Source organism: Tripterygium wilfordii, chromosome 6 (genome assembly GCF_013401445.1).
Source record: "Tripterygium wilfordii isolate XIE 37 chromosome 6, ASM1340144v1, whole genome shotgun sequence".
Classification (NCBI taxonomy): domain Eukaryota; kingdom Viridiplantae; phylum Streptophyta; class Magnoliopsida; order Celastrales; family Celastraceae; genus Tripterygium; species Tripterygium wilfordii.
This window is the reverse complement of record NC_052237.1, coordinates 2,649,117-2,672,648: the sequence shown is the minus strand read 5'-3', so window position 1 is coordinate 2,672,648 and position 23,532 is coordinate 2,649,117. Positions and strand designations below refer to the sequence as shown.

At 37.5% G+C, this 23,532-nt stretch overlaps 5 protein-coding genes across 12 annotated transcripts; 1 reads left to right on the top strand and 4 right to left on the bottom strand.

Moving 5' to 3' along the window:
* Positions 1–139: 139 nt before the first annotated feature.
* On the bottom strand, positions 140–4,927 carry LOC119999587 (UPF0430 protein CG31712-like). Of its 5 annotated transcripts, none has more exons than XR_005468473.1 (4): positions 3,570–4,927; positions 1,674–2,523; positions 792–1,322; positions 140–604 (listed from the first exon to the last, which is right to left on the bottom strand). XR_005468473.1 is itself a non-coding variant. In XM_038847250.1 (4 exons), the coding sequence occupies exons 2-4, from the start codon at positions 3,645–3,647 to the stop codon at positions 844–846; spliced, it is 1,407 nt and encodes a 468-aa protein (XP_038703178.1). In that variant the 5' UTR covers positions 3,648–3,987; positions 4,071–4,927; the 3' UTR covers positions 140–843. The 5 variants fall into 5 exon arrangements, 4 of the variants coding, with proteins under 4 accessions (XP_038703178.1, XP_038703180.1, XP_038703177.1 ...); XM_038847250.1 differs by having other exon boundaries at positions 140–1,322; positions 3,570–3,987; positions 4,071–4,927; XM_038847252.1 differs by having other exon boundaries at positions 140–1,322; positions 3,570–3,976; positions 4,071–4,927.
* A 1,438-nt stretch (positions 4,928–6,365) lies between these two features.
* Positions 6,366–8,082, top strand: LOC119999971 (anthocyanidin-3-O-glucoside rhamnosyltransferase-like). The gene has a single exon (XM_038847817.1). It carries the CDS (start codon positions 6,589–6,591, stop codon positions 7,966–7,968), a length of 1,380 nt encoding a protein of 459 aa, XP_038703745.1. The 5' UTR covers positions 6,366–6,588; the 3' UTR covers positions 7,969–8,082.
* On the bottom strand, positions 7,943–15,911 carry LOC119999972 (serine/threonine-protein kinase MHK-like). 3 transcript variants are annotated; one of them, XM_038847821.1, is made up of 18 exons: positions 15,658–15,911; positions 14,396–14,773; positions 14,211–14,289; positions 13,647–13,715; positions 13,433–13,522; positions 12,724–12,862; positions 12,492–12,594; positions 12,328–12,380; positions 11,088–11,154; positions 10,756–10,864; positions 10,578–10,643; positions 10,384–10,452; positions 10,250–10,310; positions 10,069–10,173; positions 9,666–9,700; positions 9,489–9,534; positions 9,039–9,114; positions 7,943–8,072 (listed from the first exon to the last, which is right to left on the bottom strand). In XM_038847821.1, the coding sequence occupies exons 2-18, from the start codon at positions 14,401–14,403 to the stop codon at positions 8,042–8,044; spliced, it is 1,206 nt and encodes a 401-aa protein (XP_038703749.1). In that variant the 5' UTR covers positions 14,404–14,773; positions 15,658–15,911; the 3' UTR covers positions 7,943–8,041. The 3 variants fall into 3 exon arrangements, with proteins under 3 accessions (XP_038703749.1, XP_038703747.1, XP_038703748.1); XM_038847819.1 differs by lacking the exon at positions 7,943–8,072 and adding an exon at positions 8,139–8,539 and having other exon boundaries at positions 15,658–15,910; XM_038847820.1 differs by lacking the exon at positions 7,943–8,072 and adding an exon at positions 8,557–8,735.
* An 878-nt stretch (positions 15,912–16,789) lies between these two features.
* Positions 16,790–19,102, bottom strand: LOC119999701 (chloroplast envelope quinone oxidoreductase homolog). The gene is made up of 4 exons (XM_038847412.1): positions 18,871–19,102; positions 18,608–18,749; positions 17,878–17,957; positions 16,790–17,782 (listed from the first exon to the last, which is right to left on the bottom strand). The coding sequence occupies exons 1-4, from the start codon at positions 18,934–18,936 to the stop codon at positions 17,096–17,098; spliced, it is 975 nt and encodes a 324-aa protein (XP_038703340.1). The 5' UTR covers positions 18,937–19,102; the 3' UTR covers positions 16,790–17,095.
* An 835-nt stretch (positions 19,103–19,937) lies between these two features.
* On the bottom strand, positions 19,938–23,390 carry LOC119999699 (chloroplast envelope quinone oxidoreductase homolog). 2 transcript variants are annotated; one of them, XM_038847410.1, is made up of 5 exons: positions 23,119–23,390; positions 22,865–22,933; positions 22,515–22,656; positions 21,219–21,310; positions 19,938–20,742 (listed from the first exon to the last, which is right to left on the bottom strand). In XM_038847410.1, the coding sequence occupies exons 2-5, from the start codon at positions 22,928–22,930 to the stop codon at positions 20,044–20,046; spliced, it is 999 nt and encodes a 332-aa protein (XP_038703338.1). In that variant the 5' UTR covers positions 22,931–22,933; positions 23,119–23,390; the 3' UTR covers positions 19,938–20,043. The 2 variants fall into 2 exon arrangements, with proteins under 2 accessions (XP_038703338.1, XP_038703337.1); XM_038847409.1 differs by lacking the exon at positions 23,119–23,390 and having other exon boundaries at positions 22,865–23,030.
* Positions 23,391–23,532: the final 142 nt, after the last annotated feature.

The window sequence follows — 23,532 nt, the reverse complement described above, 5'->3', positions numbered from 1 at the left end:
AACTCAAAACAATATATATTTCTTTTTAAACTGAAATGACACTATATAAATTTGTCCTTTGAACATTCGATATACGTCTAAACTCAAACGATCAAGCTTGCGTGTACAAAAATTCCTCACCTAACGACAAGACAAGTTAGACCAAAACCCAATGCGAAACCATAAAAATATTGTTTCCAATAGGAATCAAGCACAGAACATCTTGAGTGCATAGGATTTGGCCACAAAGAGATTCATGCATCCACTGAACCTTTTAATGAATGAATACAAAATACAACATTAAACATCACAAACGAACCGAATCACACAAAACCGCCTTGACATTACACAAGCTCTTGTCACATTAGGACCTACTTGTAGTTGTAGCACCCTCAAAAAACTAAGTACTAAACAGTTTCAGCCTTTTCAACCCGTTCCAGTTATGTTACTTACGGCTAGTGATTATCTTCCCAGTGGCAAAGCTTGGGGAATGCATTTGTATCAGCCACTTACATCAAGCTTGATCCCTGTAGTTTGGAGAGCCCGGTATGATGTGAGACCAGTAAGAGGTAAGCCTGCAGATTTCAGCTGCTGAAACTTCAGGGGGCTTTTCAACTGTCATGCTCTAGCCACAGCATCATAATCAGAACCCAAAATAAATCAACTACAGGGCAAGGAATCCAGAAACCAGTATAACTTACTCCAACAGAGATCAGAACTAATCAGCAATGTATCCTAAGAACTAATAATGGCAAACAAAAAACAAGCCAGGATAATGAAACAATGTCGTCAAGACCCAGATTCTGGGGTACCTGCTTAGAAGATTCTCAGGATAATACTATGGTCAAACCCATTCAATATGAATTAGTATGGAATGACATATGGCAGTGCAGTAACATCGGCAGAATCTATCTTTAGAGCATCTGCCCACACTTGCGGTGTCCTATCAACCAAATTACAAGTCACTTTGGGCTTCTTTGACAGTAGATCACTGCTAAACAGCCATTCCTGATCATCGAAATCAGACCACTCCACTTTGGGTACAGCAAGTATCTGACTCAAATACTTGGAATCAGGATGTGGTGGCTTTGCATATGTGTCACCATTGCTGGGCACTGCTAGAACAGCAGATGAAGACCTTGTTGAGCATGCATTGGGTGCTTGATCCTTTACTACACTACTAAGCCCATGTTCCTTAACATCCACTGTTTGGCAGTGAACTGGCCCCTGCTTCTCAGATGTAAGCCGAAAAGCAGTTTGGCATGGTTCCAATTTCTTTCCGTTTTCTACAACTGAGTGAGAAGATATAGGTCTCGGAAACTTATTAGGCCGAAAGCCATTCTCTGTGAGACAAGTTAAACGAGTAAGGTAAGGGCAAGGGTAAGGGGAAAATGTGATAAGAAGCTAGATGTGCATACCAAAGAACAAACGTTCAAAAGAAATCAGTGGATGCATTCAGTCAGTAGAGATCAGTAAAAGAAACAAAAGATCATGCTCTTCAGAAGGTTGAGCGGAAAAAACATAGCACCAGTTGCACCAAAAAAGAGAGTAATTAGTTATGGGACCATCTAATGCAACATTCCTCTTATTGACATTCGCAGTGACAAACAAATCTAAATTCATGTTTCCAGTCAGTAGAGAACAATAATAGGGTGCTGGAGAGTGATCATTGTACAATACAAGAAATGACTCACCGTGTAAAAAACTATTCAACTCTAGATCTTTACCTTTGCCAACACTTTCCTCGCCAACAGAAGTTTTACTGCTCGTCTTTGAAAGTCTTGGTGGCTTAAAATTGCATGAATTTACAGTGTCCTTACCACTTTCTTTTAACCTAGCACTGTGTTCTTTTGATTTAAGATGGCCATTACTTTGCCCATTCACCTTCTCCGCTTTCTCCTCTATCTTCTTTTCTTTCTCCCAATTGTTATCCATTGGCATTCTTGTTTTTTCTTGATGTCTATCCTTCTGTCGATCACTCTTACCACTTTCCTTGTTTTTCTTCTCTTTCTCATCCAATTGATTCTCCTTTAATAAGGAGATTCCATCAACTCTTTTCAGATCCATTCCGAAAAGGTTTTCACCAATTGCATTTTCCAGGCAGCTTGCCACAAAATGGTCTGTACACCCGTTGACCCTCCTGCCATCTCCAATCTTATCCTTTGGTTTCCCTTCTTCTTTAGTATGATTGCCATTGTTGTTCTCTGCTGGCGCTGCCAATTGTTCAACTTTCCTCTTTTTTGCAGGATCAATCTTCTCAACCATTTGGCTTCCTGCTGTTGTGTCTGCATTCCCAATTCTTCTGGCCAACTCCTGCACGTATTTATTATTCGTAATCCCAATATTCTGCAAGCACCTTGGACCAAGATTTTCCACACTAGAACACCCTTGCACTCCAATTCTCTTCTCATTGGAAATCCTGTCTTGTTGTTTATCTCTATCACTATCCTTGCGCTTCTTTTCTTTGTGTTTTTCCCTGCTTCTGTCTTTGTCCCTATCCCTCTTTTCTGTATCCTTCTTATGTCTTTTCTCTTTCCGTTTCTCCTGTTGTATCAATACAATTAAAAATCATGAAAATATCAATGACCATTTACATATTTATAAAACAACTATCAATATTACTATAATAAACTCAATCAAGGGTCTAAAATCATTTCAAAACATTCTAGAAACAAGAAAGATTCATGAAGTACCCCAGAAGAGAACATATAGCCTCTTCACACAGCATGCCGATTGCATGTAATTTTTTACTTTTTTTAAATAGTATAAATTTATTCATGAGGCACCAAGGAAGTGTACTTGAGGTTACAAGGAGGCATGAACGATTGCCTCAAGAAAATATCCACAAGAACTTCAAAGCCTTCAACTAAAACAAATATTATCAGTAAGAACTGCTAAAGAAAATTTGTATATGTCAATTGCATCTACTTGGTTACTGGACATATATCATATATGTCAATCAAACCCATCAATGCCAAGTCACGATTAGGGGGCACGCAATGTACTTCAAAATGTTATGTGAGTATGCGACTCATGTAACAAGGAGGGACATTATATGGTTACCTGGGCATAATACCGTCTGAACATATAGTTCAACCAAAGTTCTCCCTAATGAGTAATGCTAGAATACCCTATAACACATCATCTCTTCTACTAACTCTAGAGGTTCTGTCGTAAGTCACCTTCTCTGCTCTTAGAGAACATCTCACATCACCTAGAGTCAATTCTTGTCTGTTCAGAGTTTCCAACAGTTCTCTAAAAAATAAACAATGAACAGTACACCATCCTTTTAAAGAGTAATTTCAGAATTCCATCTGAGCGCCCAAAATAATCTTTCATCTACCATGCACCAAAGTTTTCATTCTCCCCTTAGAAATTCCAAATCTTCTTCAGCTATTGTTGCATAGTTTCATTTTTCTTAGGACAAAGGAAACAATACTGTACTTTCAACTCTAACACGAGTAATGAAAGTTGATCAGCAATATAGGCAGATCAACACATAAATGTGAAATTGAAGCATCACATATCAGCAACATCCAAAAATATAAAAGTAACTCCAGCTATCCAGGGCAACTAAGTAAAAGGTACACCTCTTTTGGAAGGCCAGTATTATCAGTTGTAATCTTCTTTTCATATCCCGGTGGAGGAAATGGAAAGCAGCGAGACATTGCATGCGATCCTGCAGAGGACGAGTTGGGGTCCTTCCACTGACCAAAAAGCTTCTACTAGTTTACTGAACTGTTGTTCCAACACAGGAACAGACCTGAAGCTATGCCCTTGTCCATTCACCATGTCCCTGCACTCATCTCCAGCTTGAAAATCAAGCCCTAGTCCTCCAATCGAAAGTTATCAAGTATCCTCTTAAACCCAAATGGTCTCCAGAAATAGAAAGATGTTTATCAATAGGTCAATTCAGAATGAAAATATTGCCAATACTCAAATGCTGAAGTTTAGCCCCAATTCTGTTTGCAAGGTTTGTCGACAACGGCTGAAGTCTCTGGCAATCGTCTGCTCATGAGTAAAAAAATGTCAGGAGTATTCCGTGACTGCAAAGAACAAAAATCATACCAGAAATGCAACTTAGAAGTAACCTTGTAGTGAAGAAAACCTCAGTTCCTCGTAAAATCTGGTATATATTTCCAAGTCGTTGCAGGTACAAAGTACAAACACAGTTCTCAATATACAGTCTGCTGACTCAAAACTATATTTCTGAGAACAAATAATCGTCCCGTAAATTCAAGTGCGCCCTCCGATACTTCAGTAGATTCAATGCGCAGACTACAAAATACATTTAATGATCTCCGACATATCAAATTCCTAGAAACAATAATCGATGGATCCAATCCTTCGATTCTATAAGTAATGATTGTAACCCTGAGAGTTCAAAAGTTGAAAAATTAGACACGGTTCGCTCCAGTGACGACCTGATCAAACCCTAAAAATGCATCTCAAGTAGCTCCCACTTTCTAAAAGCCCTAAATTCAATCACCAAACGTCTCCATACAAGTAAATTCACCAAACTTCGAAGAATCAAACCGAAAAAAAAAAAAACGAGGGTTCTATAAACAAAATTAAAAGCTCGATTTGCCGTAAAATTTGGCGAAGACGAGAAAAATCTCAAAATTTTAAAAAGAAAAATTACTCGTTTCGAAAGGTATAGGAAAGATCATAAGATCTCAGAGGAATAAAACAAAGATTGAACAAGAAAGTTTAGTAAAGTGATTGTCTCCCTCCCTCTCTCTGTGTAAGTATATGAATATCTCTCGTAAATATATAATTATATATGTATAATTATTATATGAATGTATCATCAGTTCGTGCTCTCAGACCTCCAAACCATAGTTGTTGATGGAAGAAAGCCACAGATACGTATGGGTTTTCCAGCAGAGAAGATCAGAAGAGGCTGTCTCTCTCTCTGTCGAGAAATTATTCCTAGAACTCCAAATTTTCCCTCGGGTTTACTTCTATGGTTCACTTAAAATAAATTAATTTTTGAATTTTCTTTTGTGTGTGAAAAATTTATGGGCCAAGCCCATCTATTTTCATCTGAAAGCCTGAAACCAATTCTAGTTGGATCTGCTTCAAGCCCATCTATTTAGCCTGAAACATAATATTGGGCCGTTGGTCTTGGGCCCTGGGCTTTAAAGCAACTTACTGGTCTTTTCGTGTATTGATGCAACCGAATGATCCTTTAAAATTGAATGGGAAATACTAAGTTGGTCCGTGATGATGTATGATTTTAATTGTTACAACATATCATTTTAAAAATGTATGTAACAGAAATACGAATATTTCATTGGAGAAAATCGTTTAAGATTATATGTACATATACAACGTAGAGATGATTGTGCGACGGTAAGAGAGATCGAGATAATTTATAAGATTGAGTACGAAGCGAACTGGAATACCTACAAAAACATTGTTTGGGGTAATAAGAAAGGATGTGGATTCAATATGAGATTATAAAAATATAAACGTAAATAGAAATGAATGACAAAAACAAATATATATATATATATATATATATATAGAATTTCCGTTGATTTTCTAATAAAATCATGTAGTTGATTCCAAACTCTTGTCTTTGCATATTATAAACTTATAAGCAATACTACAAATGCTTGACTAAAATTCCTTAACGCCCTACGCGATTGAACATTGAGGATTTATAACTAATCAAGCTGGACAAAATAGTTGAATCTAAAATCCCTTTGTATTTTTTTATTATAGGGGAAGGGAATGAGGGATGTTCGAATTCGAAATCTCTATGAGATATCACAACGTGAGTGCCATCTGAATTATTTATGATTCTCGAATCACTTTGTATTTAAATACAAAGTGATTACGAATATTTATAGTTGTGATTAGAGAAAAAAGAGGGGGAAAAGAAAGTGAGATTTAATATTAATAAAAAAAATTTCCATTGCAAGTGAAGGAGGAAGGAACACGCGGCCATGCGTGAAACTTATGGTCACCATTGACAGTAAAAGAAAAGGCTCTCCTCGTCCACAAAACACACCAACACTAGCATTGGGCCATACATACATACAATAATAGCTCTGTCACAACTCAATAATAATAATTGTATAACCACCACTTGTCCTTTCTCTTCTTCCACGGTTTACGTTGTGACTGATTTCCTCCGATAGACGAACTTAGGGCTATACAAAATTGTCGATCATAATTGAACCTATCAATCACCTATCTTGTATCGAATCTTAACCTGTCATTAATTGTCAAGACTTGTGAAATATCCCATATTGTTCGGACACCAAAGTACCGTGGTTTATAAGAAAAGTCTCATTTCATGTCCATTAATAAGGTCTTTTTCTTTGAACATAGGTATCATTAAGTGAAACGTTCAATAAGAACAAAATCGTGTGTTCTCGATATGTATTTACAAAAAAAAAAGGAACAATTAATTGCTATCAAACTTTCAACACGTACATCTTCACTATTGGTCATTGATTAATGCAATGAGGTATATGCTACGCTCCTCTCCCCCCAACCATTCCCTATTTTGTTTTTCCATAAATACACACACCAATCAACTGATGAAGACATTCATATATTCCATCAGGTAGAAGAGATATTTGAAAGTAGTCGAGCATGGCAAAATCGGATCTTCATGCAATGATGGTTTCACACAGTGCATTTGGTCACATAAGCCCATTTGTACAACTCTCAAACAAACTCTCAAACAACAGAGTTCGAATTTCTTTCTTAACAGTTGCAGGCAATGTCTCTCGTGTCAAATCTCTCCTTACTCCCTCACCAAACATTGAAGTAATCCCTCTTACTCTACCTCCCATTGAAGGTCTCCCTGCAGACCTCCAAAACACCGCAGACATCAAACCATCAGATCACGGCCTCCTCAGCAATGCAATAGACCTCATGGAACCTCAAATCAAGAGCATTTTGTCAGATCTCAAACCCCATTTCATCTTCTACGATATGTGTTTGTCTTGGGTCCCAAAACTAGCATCCGAACTCGGCATCAAACCACTCTGCTTCTCTGTTTTCTCTGCAGTTGCAGCTGCCTATTTGACTAATCCTGCCAGACCCAAGAATCCCACATTGGAAGATCTCAAAAAACCTCCAAATGGGTTCCGTTCAACTTCCCTCACCTCCATCCCCACTTTTCAAGCTCGTGACCTTAAGTATGTCTTCACCAGCTTCAATGGACGCCCAACCATCTTCGACATAGACGTCGATTCAATTAATTCCTCCGCCGCGTTTTTTATCAAGTCTTGCTACGAAATGGAAGGGCCTTACCTGGATTTCACGGCGGCCCAATTCAAAATACCCGTATTTTGTACAGGCCCACTCGTGCCCGACCCGCCAACGGGTGTGCTGGAGGAGAAATGGGACACATGGCTGAGCCAGTTCCCTTCCAAGTCTGTTATTTTCTGCTCATTTGGTAGTGAAACATTCTTGAGTGAAGATCAGATAAGAGAGCTTGTACTGGGCTTGGATCTTACTGGGCTACCATTTTTCCTTGTCTTGAGGTTTCCAGCAGAAGTTGATGGGGAGGCCCATCTGAAGAAGGCCTTGCCCAATGGACTTCTAGAGAGAGTGAAAAGCAAAGGGGTTGTTCACATTAAAGGGTGGATCCAACAACAGTTGATTCTGGGCCATGATAGTGTGGGGTGTTATGTTAATCACTCTGGATTTAGTTCTGTTATTGAAGGAATAGTAAGTGAATGTCAATTGGTGTTTCTGCCTTTCAAGGGGGACCAATTCTTGAACGCAAAGTTAATAGCCGGGGACATGAAGGCAGGGGTGGAGGTAAATAGGAGGGATGAGGATGGGTATTTTGGGAAGGAAGACATCTTGGAGGCAATAAAGACAGTGATGGTTGACATTGATAAAGAGCCTGGTGCAACCATTAGAGAAAATAACAATAACTGGAGGGAGTTCTTGCTGAATAAAGAGATACAGGATAGGTTTATCACAGACATGGTTGAACAAATGAAAGCCATGACCTAAAGGCCTCTGCCCTTTTCTTTGTCAGTTTGTCAATTTCTGTGTGCCAATTCCGTCAAGTGTGATTTTCAAATTGTTATGAAATAATAACATTTCCTTTAAAATTCCTGCAACATATATTTCATATGTTTGGTAAGGAGAAATTTAATAACAAATGATCCAAGAGGAAAAAAAAGAAAAGAAAAGTAGACCACAGCCTGTATTTTCTTACAACTGAGGTACATGTATTCGTAAACCATAAAAGGCATGAATTTTTCCTGTAAACTTATACTGGGACGTATTCTGTGACAAATGCTGGCCGTCCAGCCATACCCGTAAGGCACAGAAATAATCTACAACAATACTAAATGTGGTTTTACAATAGGAGAAAAGAAAACCAAAGAACGACATGGGTAGACGGGTTAGTTCTACAAGTCTCCTTACACTATGTACCAATCAATTTGATCAGAGGTAATGACTCTGCTGCAATGGGGAGGATGCAGCCAACAATGGACGGTCAAAAATATCAGTCTGCAGTGGTCCAACTGTGAACCCAGCTGATTGTGGAACTCTATTCAATGGATGTTGAATTGAACTGCCAAGGATGAAAAATGCGCCTCTCATGACTAAATGTAACATTTCTAGGAGTGAAACTAATGTGCACCAGGGAAAAATCCTGAATTTTTTAAGTTTATTGATTCTATCACACAATGAAGTAAAGCAAAATGTTTTGAAGTTGATGATACCCCAGGGAGAAACCAGTGATATGATATGAACATAGCAGCTGCAGCCTGCAAGCCTCAAATTATGATGCAAAAATACTCATTTGAGTTTTCATTTCCATCCAAAAAAACTTTTATAAACAGGAAGTGCCAACCAATTTTGGTTGGGTGATGAGCAGTGACTGAAGGAGTTAATGTCTGCGGAAGCACAACATGCACCTTTTTACCCACAGACAGTCAGGCTTCAGACACTAATAAAACCACATCGAAAGTTGACATGAAAGAAAAACCAGAATTGCCCAGGATAATCTTTTATTTTGAAAACTTCACATCTATGTGCAAAGGAATAACTGCAAACACATATGTTCTTACCTGAATGACAATGACAAAGATGCTTCAACTGGTGCACAGTGTACATCTTGATCAGGAGAAAGAAGAGACCAAAAAACTGGAACACACAGTACACACATGTTACTAGCAAACACGGAACAGATAAAAATTTCTAATGTTTTATAAATCTATGGATATGTTTCTTTGTAGTTAAATTAAGCAGGTACTTTATGCCTCAACTAGGGTTTCTCAATTTTTTGTGTAAGGTACTAAGAATTAGAGGCAGCAACAAGCTCAGAACACAGTATCACCCTTTCCTATTCCAATAGAATATCAATAAAATGGGGGACCGAAATGTTATGAAGGGTAAAATCTTTTCAGGAATCATTTCCATGGACCCTGTGCAAAAGTTGTCTTTTTCTCTCCCTGAAGTAAACTTATAATACATAAACTCATAAAGCATGTACACGAGAGACAAGACCAGAAAGTTACCCGACTGCACTGAGTGATTTTTGAAACCAGTACAAAACTCTATATCCTGCATTTTAGAAATCAAATTTCAAAGTTTAGTCAAGCAATCTGTTTAAAGTTAAGGACAGAACAATGTCTTATGTGTAGTTGAGTAAAGCAAGCCATATACATATCTGAATTAAGACATAAAAAACTCACCTCTTCGATACTTTTAGACATACGATGGTGCAGCTCTGCCACAGATAATTTAAAATCAGATAAATATTTGTTACATATAAATCAAGCATAATAAGAAGCTAAAAGCAGAAAGACAAGACCTCCTTAGATCATAACCAAAAACGTCTGAAAGACATTATGTCATGAGCAGTTCTTATAAAGCAATGTGAAGCATCTTATAGTAATCTCTTTCCAAGAGAGGAAACTGGGGATGGGGCTTCCAGATTTACCTTCTTTTCCAACCTCTCCTGGTTACTTACAAATTTTGTAGACTAAAACATATGCTAACAAAACTTCCATGCTGCCAAATGTGGCTAAAGCAAGCAGTTGCAAAAGTAAATCCCCATTCACTAAACTGTAAAATGCTAAAGACGACGATGCATACCCATGTTTGAATCACTGGGCTTGACAGCCAGTGTCAATCCAAGAAAACAGTCATCAGGTTCAGCATGAAAGTCCCATAAATTCAGCTCAAGGTTTGGCTCTGTCCCTGCATCACAACACAAATACATGAAGCAAGAAAAGGAATTCTGAAACGTTGGACTCCAGTCTTGATAAAGACTTACCAATGTTACTTAGCTTCAGCTCAAGCGGATCCCTGAGCGGATAAGGAATCCACATACCCACCTATATAAGCCATGCTAGTGTCTTAGTCTAATAACAAATAAAGCAAAGAAAAAGCTTGAGAGCAATATATTACATGAAAGAATGGATGCTGTAATGTCTGTTCTGCAGTTGGCCTCCTTAATGGGTCCCACGAGCAAAGTTGCTTCAGACATTCAAGGAAGGTCAAATAAAATGAAATGCAGTAAATCAGCATGGTTAAAGATTGATAATAATTGATAATTTGAAGTAGTAGTGTAAGTTGACTGTATCAGAAAGATCAAGGCCTACCTTAATCAAATCAATAGCTGCTGAGCTAGCATTGGGAATTAAATCAGATACGTTGACCGGAATAATCTATCAACAGATTTAGAGTGGGAAAAAAAAAAGGAAAAGGTAAGTGGGAAGTTTAAGAATAAGAGGAAACAATAGCAAAACAGAAAAAAAAAATGTTCATTCAGAATCTTACATTTGAATAACTAATATTAATCAATCGATATGTATTTGCTGCTTCCGAGAAAGCAGTCCAATTTGATGCACCAAGAACAAGACATATCTTGAACAATTGATCTGTTTCACTGCCCATGGAACAAGCTAATCTCATTATATGAAATTCAAAAACTTGTGCAATAATTTTTGGCCAGTTGTAGAGTAAGTCTTCCATGTAACCATAAAAAGTTGAGCTGAGTTTTGAGCTTATACATAGGGGAATTGACAAATTGAGAGGAAACTCTCTTTTTTTTAGAAAATTGTAAAATATCATTGAAATCCAACAACAATAATTTGGGATGAGCGTATTACCTTTCTCCAGGGAAAATCGGGGATAGAGTAAAAAGCTCAGCTAATATTGCACCAACTGCCCACATGTCTGTGTGCACTCTCAGTGTTCAGAACAATAGTTAAAAAGATGAAATGACATATTCATGTGAAAATTTGATGCATTAAAACTAATTAACATAATAATTTAATTGTCTTCTGCTATCTTAACAGTATCAAAAGCATACGCATGAACTCACAAATGCACACATCAAGATAATGCATTGCATTTGCTATACAATAAGCAAAAAGAGATGTTGATGCAGATAGATTTAATTAGAAAGTACCACATAGAAGATACAAAAGATAATTTAACATGTAGTTTAAGTGAAAATGCTGCACAGTTGCCTTCAAAAATGCTAAGAACTTGTTAGATTTGTCATTATTCTACACCAATTGATCGAATTCCAATTCCTTAGATGAACAGCACCGTTTGAGAGATCCCAGCAGTTTCAATGTAAACTCCAGTAGATTAATTTACATTTTTTTTCCTAATTAAGCAACACCCATGCATAAGGCTCTCGCATTGGGTAGGGTCGGGTCTGTACGAACAAGATGTACGCAAACCTTACCCCCAAAATATGTGGAGAGGCAGTTGCGAGAAATTGAGCTCGTGACCTCTAGGTTGCACCCTGCAACTTTACCATTGGGCCACATGTTTACCAGTAATAATTTTTTATTATGAAATAAATTTTCTCAAGTTGCTAAAGCTACTTCAATTTCCACTACACACTGATTGTTTACTCGTGATACATCATGGTGACAATTTCTACCAACATTAGAATGCCCTTTGTAGAGCTATTGTATCCACCAATACTATAAATGTCATATTCTTTCTTATTACTTCCATGCATGTCTTTTTTAATCTCTTTCTTCTGTTTGTACTATCTCATACTAGAATTATCTAAATCCAAGGCCATGACCTTGTCACAAAAATAATTTGACAAAACAATCACTGTAATTTTATAGTTGATTTTTGAGTCCCTAAAGAAGGTTGAGTCTTCTCAAGTGAAGAAAATTTGGTTTGTAGTTTGAACTCTCCAACCAGATCCATTATGTGTGGTATAGTTCAATAGAAAGGCTATATTAATGATAAACTTCACCCAATGCCAGCCTCAGTAACAAAGTAAAAATGACAGACGGTTAAGATAAATGAAAAAAAGAATATAGCACCAATACTGCAACAGGATTAAAAATAAACGGGAAAAGATGAAGATTTCCATACCAATTGCAGGAGTATATGTTGATGACTGTAACAGGACTTCAGGAGCTCGGTACCTAGGAAGGAATCACATTTAAACGAAATCATGAAGTGAAAAATTGCTATAACTGAAAGAGTGTCAGTGACTGAGCTAAATAAATAATACATCCAATAGAATATGGGCTCACCACCGTGTGGATACATATTCAGTATAGGGAGGCATTGACAAAACTTCTCGCGCCAGTCCAAAGTCAGCAATTTTAAGAACATTGTCCGTAACCAGCAAATTCTCTTCACAAATGATGAATTATTTAAGAATAATTCTCAATACAAAGATGGAAGCATCCACAGAGATGCCAGAGATTACTGAATAATGCATTAGCTATAATTAAAATCAAGATAATGCCTATAATGCTATACCAGGCTTTAGGTCTCGATGGAAATATCCATTTCTATGCATGTGAACAAGTCCCTCCAACAGCTGAGACATGAAGTTCCATATCTCTTCCTCAGAGAATGGTCTTTCTCGTTCTCTCATTCTTTGGTAAAGATTATATTCCTGAGAATGTGAATTTAAGAAGTGCTAAATTATTAGAGTCAAGGATCCATTCTACAATCAGTTCCAAGCATGACTATCATGTTCTCACAACTTAAGAAACCTCGACTTCGTACTTATATTGTAGACAATTCTGCATGTTAACAATCTTGGCAACAGTAGTTAAGAAACCTCGAATTCGTATTTCTCAACTCTCACCACCCATAAAAACAAACAAACACACAGATGCACCGATAAAGATAGAACAATAAGAAAACTTCGAGGAAACTAAATGCTGAATATGTCTCTTAAAGCTCGTTTTGGGGTGTCCACGATTCGTGATAATGTTTTAGATACACATTGTCCCTACCAGTTCCTTCGATAATTATATGAATGCATAAGAAAGGGCTTGTCCACAACCATGAGCTTTTTTCGAAGAATGTTATTGTAATAAAAATAATGTTTAAGAACAACGGAAGTGTATGATAATGCTGCAAATTCACCTTCCCCAGTGCACGCATCAACTTGACAAGAACACAACAGAATAAATCACGTGTTAGAAATTGCATGGAGTTTGTGAGAAGGAACTCTCACCATGTACTCAAAAATGAAGAAGAGCTCATTGTTTTCCCTCACAACCTCCTTCAGCTTTATAATATTGGGATGATTCAACTTCCTTAGCGCCTGTTACTAGGAACAGAAATTAACAAGAGGCACATGCATATAATGACATGTTTAAAGAGATGTGTGCAAGCGTCTATTTGGTCAGACTGCGGCAACTCTCTTCCATAAATATCAAGACACATACCTTCACTTCCCGCAGGTTCATGCATTCTTCCCAGAAATAGAACTTTCTCTTCATTTTCTTGACAGCAACCTGATATCAGAGAATTAAATCATGAAAGGTTATTCCAACAATAGCATCCCTCACTGCCACACAACATCAACGGGGTTGCGTATAGTTCTATGTAGTACACAGCAAATATACCATTAAAAAGTTATTTAAGGTTTGCATCAGACCTATGCCCATGATCTTTCTTTTAACCTGTTTTTTTTTAAATCTTTTTTCTGCATATAGAAAAAGTAACATACCCACCAGCTAAAACCAGATTATTTAACTATTTATGGTGCTCCCCCATGAGCCCACGTAAATACTATCAACCAATTACAGCATTCTGCTTTTCCGTTAACTTATTAATCATTTTAAATGTGCAAGTGAACTACTACTCTAGTATGGTGAATAGAACAAAGACAAAAGTTACTTGAATGAAGAAGAGAATGGATAATAAAATTCAATAATGTTGAGGGCAGAATATATGTAAAAAAATAGGAGAGGTAAAAGTTATCTGATACAATGTAAAGAGTTCCTCACAATTTCGTTTGTTTCCATACTGAGGGCCTTGAATACACTACCACAAGTACCATCACCAAGCTCTTCCAAGATCCTATACCTGAGATGCGAAAAGATCAAATTTACAAAAATGGAGGTCATGGCAAGAATTGCAGAAGGGAACTTTAACGGTCTTAGTTAATTCAAGGTCTTGACCAGCAACTTACCGCTCCATTGGTACACTTGGACTAAATGACAATCAAAGCTTTGTTAATGCTCTTCTAAGATCCTCCAAAAGGTGTCTACTCTATCGACACTGTGTTGTTCACTGGCTTGCACATGAAGTTTAACGCTAAACTGTAGCTTAATACGTACATTGTTGACAGGAATCCCCTCTTCATTGTTGGCGTGATTAAATAGCTGCAATAATATTATAAACATACTTAAGTACAGCTTCTACAAGCTGCAATCAGCTTTTTATCATCTGAAAACCGCAGTCCGGGGATTCAACTAGAACTTCAGGAGGACGAGCATTGAATTGCATGAACCCATGTTCCTCACTTTTACTTCCAACAATACCCATTTTGCCAGAAACTATGGCACCACTGCAAATATGGACAAAAAATTGTTAAAATTCTAGGAAGACAAGTCTTCTCTGTGAAAACCTAAAACAGGAAAGATAATCAGAAAAATCCAGTAAAATGAATATAACACTTGATCTTCAGTTGGAAACAAAGGAAAATGGAAGTGAATTCCACACATAAATCAAATAGGATACTTTGACTTACGTGAGCAAAACTGGTCTCACACATCAGTTTAGTTATATTGAGAGTCAAGTAGATTTGCTGTCTTTTCCAGTCCTTGGAACAAAAATAAAAACTACCAGCACGAAATAAACTAGGAAGCATGTAATACGTATAATTCTACACTCGGCAAAATCAATTGAATCAAAACAAACGAATATAGAACAACTTTTATATTCTAGGGACTAGAAGAAAAGCATTCAATTCCAATTTCAGGGAGGAAAAAAAGAATTCAGTCTATCACCTCAGAAAAATTTAACATGATGAAATTCCATAAATTTTGAGCACGATTTTCTCATCAGTTAGAAACTGAATATAGGAATAAAAAAATTAATAATCATCATGGAAGCGAACCTAGCCGATACTGCATATCAATCAATTCCTGTTTGATTGGTTTGCTAACAGGAAAGAGAGAACAAATTCATACATCTTCGATTCTACGCTACCGAGCAACTTATCGATCGCACAATACCTAATTGAATCACACCGCTAACCGAATAAGTTAAAGAAATTAGGTTCCAGAAATCAAGATTTCTTTCTCATCCTGTGCTAATAAACAGAGCAGAATATCAACTACATTCTAAAAACCTCAACGAGGCACAAACCGATCTCAGAATCCTGAATTGCAAAGCTTAATAAATGTAAAAGAAAAAAAAAATCGAGAATTTGAGAGAGGTCAAACTCACCATTGATGCTAAATAGATACAATCGGCGAAGATTTAACAGAAGGTATATATAGATCACCGACGCACAGGCGATTCAGTTGAAAAGAAAAGCGGAAATTATAGCCACAAAAACAGACTGGTTAGTGGTTAAGCCATGACAAGGGGATTCCGCAGAAGAAGCGAAGGAGAAGAAACCAAAGAAATTCCTGGAAAATAAATTAAAGTAGAATTAAAAGAGGAAGAAATACTCGGTCGTGGACCTTGTGGTGGTGGGGAAGTCGCGTGGTCCTGGGGAGTGATAATGAATATATAATATTATATCATTCTTGTTCTAGATTACTGAAATACCCTTCAAAAAATGCTTTTTACTTACGTCTCGAGCAATGGGCTGGGCTTGGGCTGATGAGATTTGACTGGATTGGGTCAAGAATTCTAAAAGCTTGGCTTGCACTCCAAGTCAGTACATCCAAAATCCAAAATATATTAATTTAATTGTTCAATGTTGAGATTAGGATAAGGATACCCCTTTGAAGTTTGATCTGCACCTGGTAGTTGGTATCTTAAATAAAAAATGATAAATATGAATTATTTTTAAGTGTTGGATCATGTTTTGGAGCATTGAAAATGAAAGAAAAATATTATATCTTCTGCGTCCAACAACTCGAATTTTTTTTTTATATAAGAGATGGAGAGAGGGCGAGACTCGGATTCACGCTGTAATGATGGGTTTATCCTTATATGTAAAGTCATTATCATTCGACCAACGGCTCATATTTGTTATCTATTTTTAATGAACTTTTAAAAATCTTACATACATATCACTTCTCATTTTTATGGAATTCTTGAAAATTATTTCTCATGTCAAAATGAGTTAATGGTTCCACATCCAACAGTCTTGATGTTTTGTAGAGTTAACTCTCTTTAACCGTACATATTTTAGTCCGATATTACCTATCGTCAATGTGAAGCGAACTGAATTGATGGCCAAATTTACGACCAATCCACAGATTTCTCAGTTATTAAAAAAAGATGACTAATTGGACAATTGAAGGGATCCAGTCCCTATGTCACAGCTGAAAAGAAAAACCCTTTTTTTTTTTCCATATATTACTTGAGAAAAGCTTCTCTACTCCATACATGGCGAACTCCAAAATATAAACTTGAGATCCATCTAGACCATCAAAACTTTATTCTCAAATCAAAAACAGTTCTTTCTGAAATCCAAAATAATTACAGGCAGCCATAAGATATACACACAACTCAACCAGTATCATCCAGTAAATCTGTTTACTGAATACATAACAAAATACAACATTAAACATCACAGACAAACCAAATTACACACAACTGCCTTTACATCACACAATCTCTTGTTTCCCAATAACACCCATTTGTAGCACCTTCACAAAACCAAATACTTACAGTTTCAGCCTTTTCAAACATGTTCCAGTTACCTTACTCAAGGCTCAACGATAATCTTCCCGGTAGCATGGCTCTCGATAGACTTAGTCCACGCTTCTTCAGCCTTGCTCAAAGGATGTTTTGAGTCGATGACTGTCTTCAGCTTTCCGTCCTTCATTAGTTGAACCAAATACTCCAGCTTCTCGCTGCTGGGAGATGCCATCAGCAGCACGAGCTGCTTCTTAGAGAGAGTGATTTTCTTCTTAGCGTAAGTCCACATTGTACCGGCATTGGGACTCATGTCTATAACCTTCCCATTTGGACTCAAATTACTCTCGAAAGTCGACCAAGGAATGCCAGATGTGCAGTGGATTACTACATCATATTTCTTACCAGATGGGCTCTTGAGAGCAGCCCCTTCTGGGGTTTTGTAATCAAGTACTTCATCAGCCCCTAAGCTCTTCACAAATTCAATGTTACGCGCTCCACAAGTGGCTGTTACGAATGTATTCCCAAGCTTTGCCAATTGAACAGCATAGTGACCAACTCCGCCGGAGGCAGCAGTTATCAGAACGTTTACTTCATTGCCACTTCCATCAAGTTTGATCCCTGCAGTTTGGAGAGCCTGGTAAGCAGTAAGACCTGCAATAGGTAACCCTGCAGCGTCAGCTGCTGAAATTTCAGGGGGTCTTCCAACTGTCAAGCTCTGCTTAGCCACCGCATATTCAGCAAGTCCTCCTCCACCCTAATAATGTAAAAAATGAACGTATAAGACATTTACAAAGATAAAAGAAGAAAAAAAACACGAAAATAACGATGAACATAAATCTCACGACTGACATTAGCTACGACTTTATCACCAGCTTTGAATTTTGTTACTCCTGCTCCAACTTCAACCACTTCCCCTGCCACATCAGTGGCTGTTCCAACAAAATATAAGCACTCCTTTTAGCTATAGCACACAGAAGTTTAATATAGCCAACCATCAAAATAGCAGGCAAATGAATTTTGTGGAGCAAGACAAGCGGTAGGCGCTGGCCATGTTTTATCAAATACTTCATGAATAACGTTCCTTCAAATTAACTAGTGAACCTGATCATAGCTGGTGTTACTGTTTGCAAATTGGCAAGCTAAAACCATGTTTTAGTTCCATTACCGGGGCTAGGCATCAATTTCAGGCTCAGGCTCTCCACATGTAAGACCTTCTGATCTTGAATAATTATATATATATATATATATATATATATATATATATATAGACACACACACATATATACACACACACACCCCTCATCCAGTTCTTATGCCCAATCAACCATGATCAAAATCAAATTGAACAAGAAATGATACTTTTGTCAGTAAGTAATAATATCCACCATAATCTGAAACAGAAGTTGCCAAAGAAAAACTCTAAAGCAAAGTTCAGAGATGTAGATCAGCTGCAAAACATGACACCATTTGAAAGGATGAAATTGATAACAAAAGGCAAAGACAGAGGGCCAAAACCAGACCCTAATTAACTAAAACCAAGAAGAAAAACAAATGAAACGAAGTAGCTGAGGTTAATTACCAGGAATAAAAGGGAATTTTTTAGGCATAAATGGCCGCATCACGCCCTTCTGCACTTTCCAATCAATGGGATTCAAAGCAGTCGCTTCTATTTTAATCAAAACTTCACCATTCTTTGGTGTGGGAATTGGAACCTCAACATGCTGCATCAATTAGACAATTAGGCCATCAAAATTCCAAATACCCAAAAGCCCTAAAGCTATATATACATATAAAAACTACACCCACATAAATATGGTAAAAGGGAAGAGGAGAAAAAGAAACCTTGAGACCAGCAGCTCCTCCACCATACTTACTGTACTGAACAGCATGCATAACCTTTCCCGCCATAGCTAGAAGAAACTTGGGAGACTGGAAGATTACAGAGTCGCAGAAGCTATTAGTGTGTGTGGGAATTGATGATGGTGAAGTTATGCGGGTCTATGGTTTTCCATATGAAGTGGGTTTTAGCAAGGATGGGAAGAAGATCCACCGTCTGACTTTCAACGGCTAAATCACCATTTTTTGACTGTTTTGTGCCAGACAAAAGTGATGACATCGATGGAGTGTGAGAGAAGCGTCTAGAAATTCATCTATTTTCTTTGTGCTTATCTTGGTTTACCATTATTTTATACCAATTTGTGCTTAATTATTCAACGATGATGTTTGTAGCCTGGAAAGCAAGTGTGATTGATTCATCAAATATCTTGCTACAATTGATTCTGGCTTCTTTTCTTGTGAACAAAGTTTCAAATGGGTAGACAGACAGCAAGATCTCTTGACTATCCTTTTCTTATTTTATGATAAGATTGGCAAGGTGTGGGCATGTAATACGCCGCTACATAAATAATTGAGAATTCCCAAGCTGTTCTATAAAGTATAAACATATGTAACTATAAGATTGCTCTAGAGTCTAGAGAAACCACTTTGATTCCCTGAAATGACCTACTTTATAGTTAATTCCAAACCATTGCCGTTTGTCCTTGAACAAGGCCCGGACTCTTCACTTTATCCTGTTGTATCAATGTCGGGTATACATGACACGGGTATTGGTATGATACCTAGACTCTTTACTTTACCTTGTCTTCCTCTATGACAGTTTTCAATTTGAAAAACCAGACACATGAATATGTACCCATACCCAAAACCCGTAGGCTGTATCTGAGTCCAAGTATCGTAGCTTATGTCTCTCATGTAGCATTCCCACATTGATATGGCAATAATCTAGTCGAGTGGCTTATTATGCAAAGTTCATACCCTCTCATATTAATAACATGTTTTTTTCTCAATACTAATGGTGACGGCTCATGAAAACTAAGTCTTGCGGATCCAATGTATCCATAGTGAATCGATAAATTCAAAGAGAAAAATAATCATAAGCTCAATATCAAACTTAAACATTATCGTTTACAGAATTATTAAAAGAAGGATGACAATTTTAAAGCACATTGTGGTTAGCTATGGCTCCACAATAATCTTCCCGGTGGCATGGCCATCGATACTTTTTGCCCAGGCATCTTCAGCGTTGCTCAGAGGATGTTTTGAGTCGATCACTGTCGTCAACTTTCCCTCCTTCACCAAATTAACAAGGTAACTTATAACAATCCTGCTCTCACTGTTAGGACTTAGCAGCAGTGGCACCAGCTGCTTCTTAGAGAGTGTAACTTTCTTTATGGCATAAGTCAAGAAGGCCCTAGGGCCAGGAGAAAGGTCTATAACTTTTCCATTTGCACTCAGATTAGGCTCAAAGGTGGACCAAGGAATGCCGGTTGCGCAGTGAATAACGGCATCATATTTCTTACCAGATGGGCTCTTCAGGGCAGCCCCATCTGGGGTTTTGTAATCGAGAACCTCATCAGCGCCTAACCTCTTCACCAGTTCAATGTTACGGGCTCCACAAGTGGCTGTTACGTGTGCGTTTGCAAGCTTCGCCAGCTGCACAGCGTACAGACCCACGCCGCCTGAGGCAGCAGTAACAAGAATGTTTGCCTGCTTCCCACTTCCATCAAGCTCGAGACCTGCAGACTGTGTAAGAGCCATGTGAGCTGTGAGACCTGCAATGAGTAAGCCAGCAGCCTCAGCTGCTGAAACTTCTGGTGGCCTTGCAACCGTCATGACGTCCTTGGCCACAGCATACTCAGCTAGCCCACCTCCGTCCTGTCATCATAAAATTGTCCTTCAAAACATAACATAGAATGCACAAGAGAGATTGAATACAGAACAGTGCATACGCCAGCCTATAGTGTGTCTCAGATAGCACAGTCGGCCGGATAGTCAAACTGCTATTCTATCTTTAGAAACAACAGGAGTGCAAATGTTATTAGGATTCAGTTAGCAGGCACATAATTTGTCTATAAAGTCGCTCAGTCACATTCAGATGTTCTACCATTTGCTTGCCATAACAGCAAACATTGCTCTTGAGTTCTTCAACTTGCCACCTTATCCAATATGTCCGTCTTCCATGTGGTTGATTCGATGTCAAGCCAAACTTATCGTGCATTGGCTTCTGTCCATTTTGCCAGTTCAACTACTTTGGAATAGAGGCCTTAACCAGATGAGCATCTCAAGCCTTCCTTCTCCATTTAACATAAAAGGAAAGGGAAAAAGTAGAAAAAATAAGATAGCACACTTACAGCGTTGCGTAGAAGAGCAACTACTTTATCACCGACCTTGAAATTTTTGACTCCTGGTCCTATATCAACAACTTCTCCAGCCACGTCGAAAGCTGTTTCAGTAAAATATGTCATCTTAGTTGAAAACACCACAAAGCGTATCAGTTATATATACTTGTACCCCAATGTACCAGTACCACCAAAGCTCCTAGCCACGTTAAATAAATAGAGAACCAGTATTCCTATAATCAAGTAATCTTATATATCTACTTTTGCCGTCAAGTTTTGGTGATACTCCTCCTTCAAGGTTGTATGAAGCATCAAAGCCCCATTTTAAATTGACAAAGGATACTGAATAACTATCTAGTACACATTATCAGACAGGTACAAGACATAAAAACGTAAAAAATAAAAAACACACAAAAAATAAAGATGTAATTAACCTAACGATAGAGACTAGTTATAACTTGATCACCAGCTTTGAATTTTTTGACTCCCCTCTCAACATCAACAACTTCCCCTGCCACATTAGTGGCTGTCCCTTTAATGTAGATAACCATCAAAACAATGGACAAATGGATTTTGTGGAGCAAACAGAGGACCAAAATCAACGTGGGTGCTGACCATGTTTTATAAAGGTCTGTTTGGTATCATTTTTGTTTCTTGTTTCTTGTTTTAGTTTTCAAAAAATAGAAAATAAAAATAAAAAATATTGTTTGGTTGTATTTTCTGTTTTGGTTTTATGAAAACCAAAAACAGGTTTTCAAAATTTTTGAAAACAAGAACAAAAGGTTTTGAAAAGTTTTGAAAACAGAACTAGTTACACTTATTATAGATTGCATTTTCTTTAAGATTTCATATTGCAAATTGCATAGAGATATGAAGATAATGATCAAATATACTTTATTATTGTTTTATTTCTTATCTTTTTTTTCTTTCTGCTGATGTTTTCAATGGTGAATTACATTGCAATAGACACGGCAAAGGCTGCAGTTATGAAAAATATAGTGGTGTGGATATATTCTATTATTATGAAAATAAAAGCACAAACACATTTTTTTTTTTTTTCAGTTTTATGCTTTCAGTTTTTGTTTCCAGTTTTAAGTGTTCAACCAAACAAGTTTCAATTTTATGTTTTATGTTTTTGTTTTTTATTTTTGTTTTCAAAATTTTTGGAAGCGATACCAAGCACAACCTAAAATTCTGCAAGAATTATGTCGCTGTGTTGTCTGATCTTTCAAGTTAACTAGCAAACTTGATCATAGTGGGTGTAATTGTTTAGCCTGAAAATAAATTAAAGGAAGTCGTTTAATTTACCTGGTATAAAAGGGAACTTCTTAGGCAAAATAGGCCTTGTCTTGCCATTCTGGATTTTCCAATCAAATGGATTCAAAGCAGTCGCTTCCAGTTTAATCAGAACCTCATCATTCTTTGGTGTCGGAATTGGAAGCTCGACATGCTGAACCAAATTAAGCACCCAACATTAGCATATCCATTCGAGCATATATGATAAATCCCGAATACCCCATACCCTCTGCATATATGATAAAATATCAATTCGATAAACTAAGAATTCAAGCTCCAAAAACTGTATGTGGGTGTGTGTATATATGTATACTAACCCATTCCAATATATATATATGATAAAGAGGAGAAGAAGAAGAAACCTTGAGAGCAGCGGCACCTCCACCATACTTACTGTACTGAACTGCATGCATAAGCTTTCCCGCCATACCCTGAATAAATTTGGGAGAGTAAGTGAAACCGAGTGTGGTGTATGGTTTTATGGTTTATTTTATTACATGAAGTGGTTAGTGGGTTGTTTTTATACCCATCTATATGAAGTGAGTTATAGCAAGATTTGACTTTCAACGGCGACTAATCGACATAGCCGTCGTCTTTGGAGGCCGGTGATACCCACCTTTCATTCGCATTCATGCGTGCTGTCGCAATTGTGGCCTTACGGTTCGATCCCAACTCTGAACTCTTCCTTCTTTGGTGAGTTTTTAGCAAGGAAGAAAGATGCACCGTTTGACTTTCAACGACGACCAATCGGGCATTTGACTATTCTGTGCTACAGCACAGAAGTAATCACGTCGGTGTGAATTATGAGAAAAAGTAAGAAGACTTGCCTACTTGGTTAGCTCCACTTCCAAAGTATTTATGGGGTGTGTGTACATATAGATTCATCAAACTCAATTCCACAATCAGAATGATTAATTCATTTATCCTTGAACTCAATACATTTAACAAAAAGGATGGTTCGACCTCCTGTGTTTGCAAAGAATTATACAGTCAACTTCACCATTTCGACCAAAGCATTCTGTTGACCAAA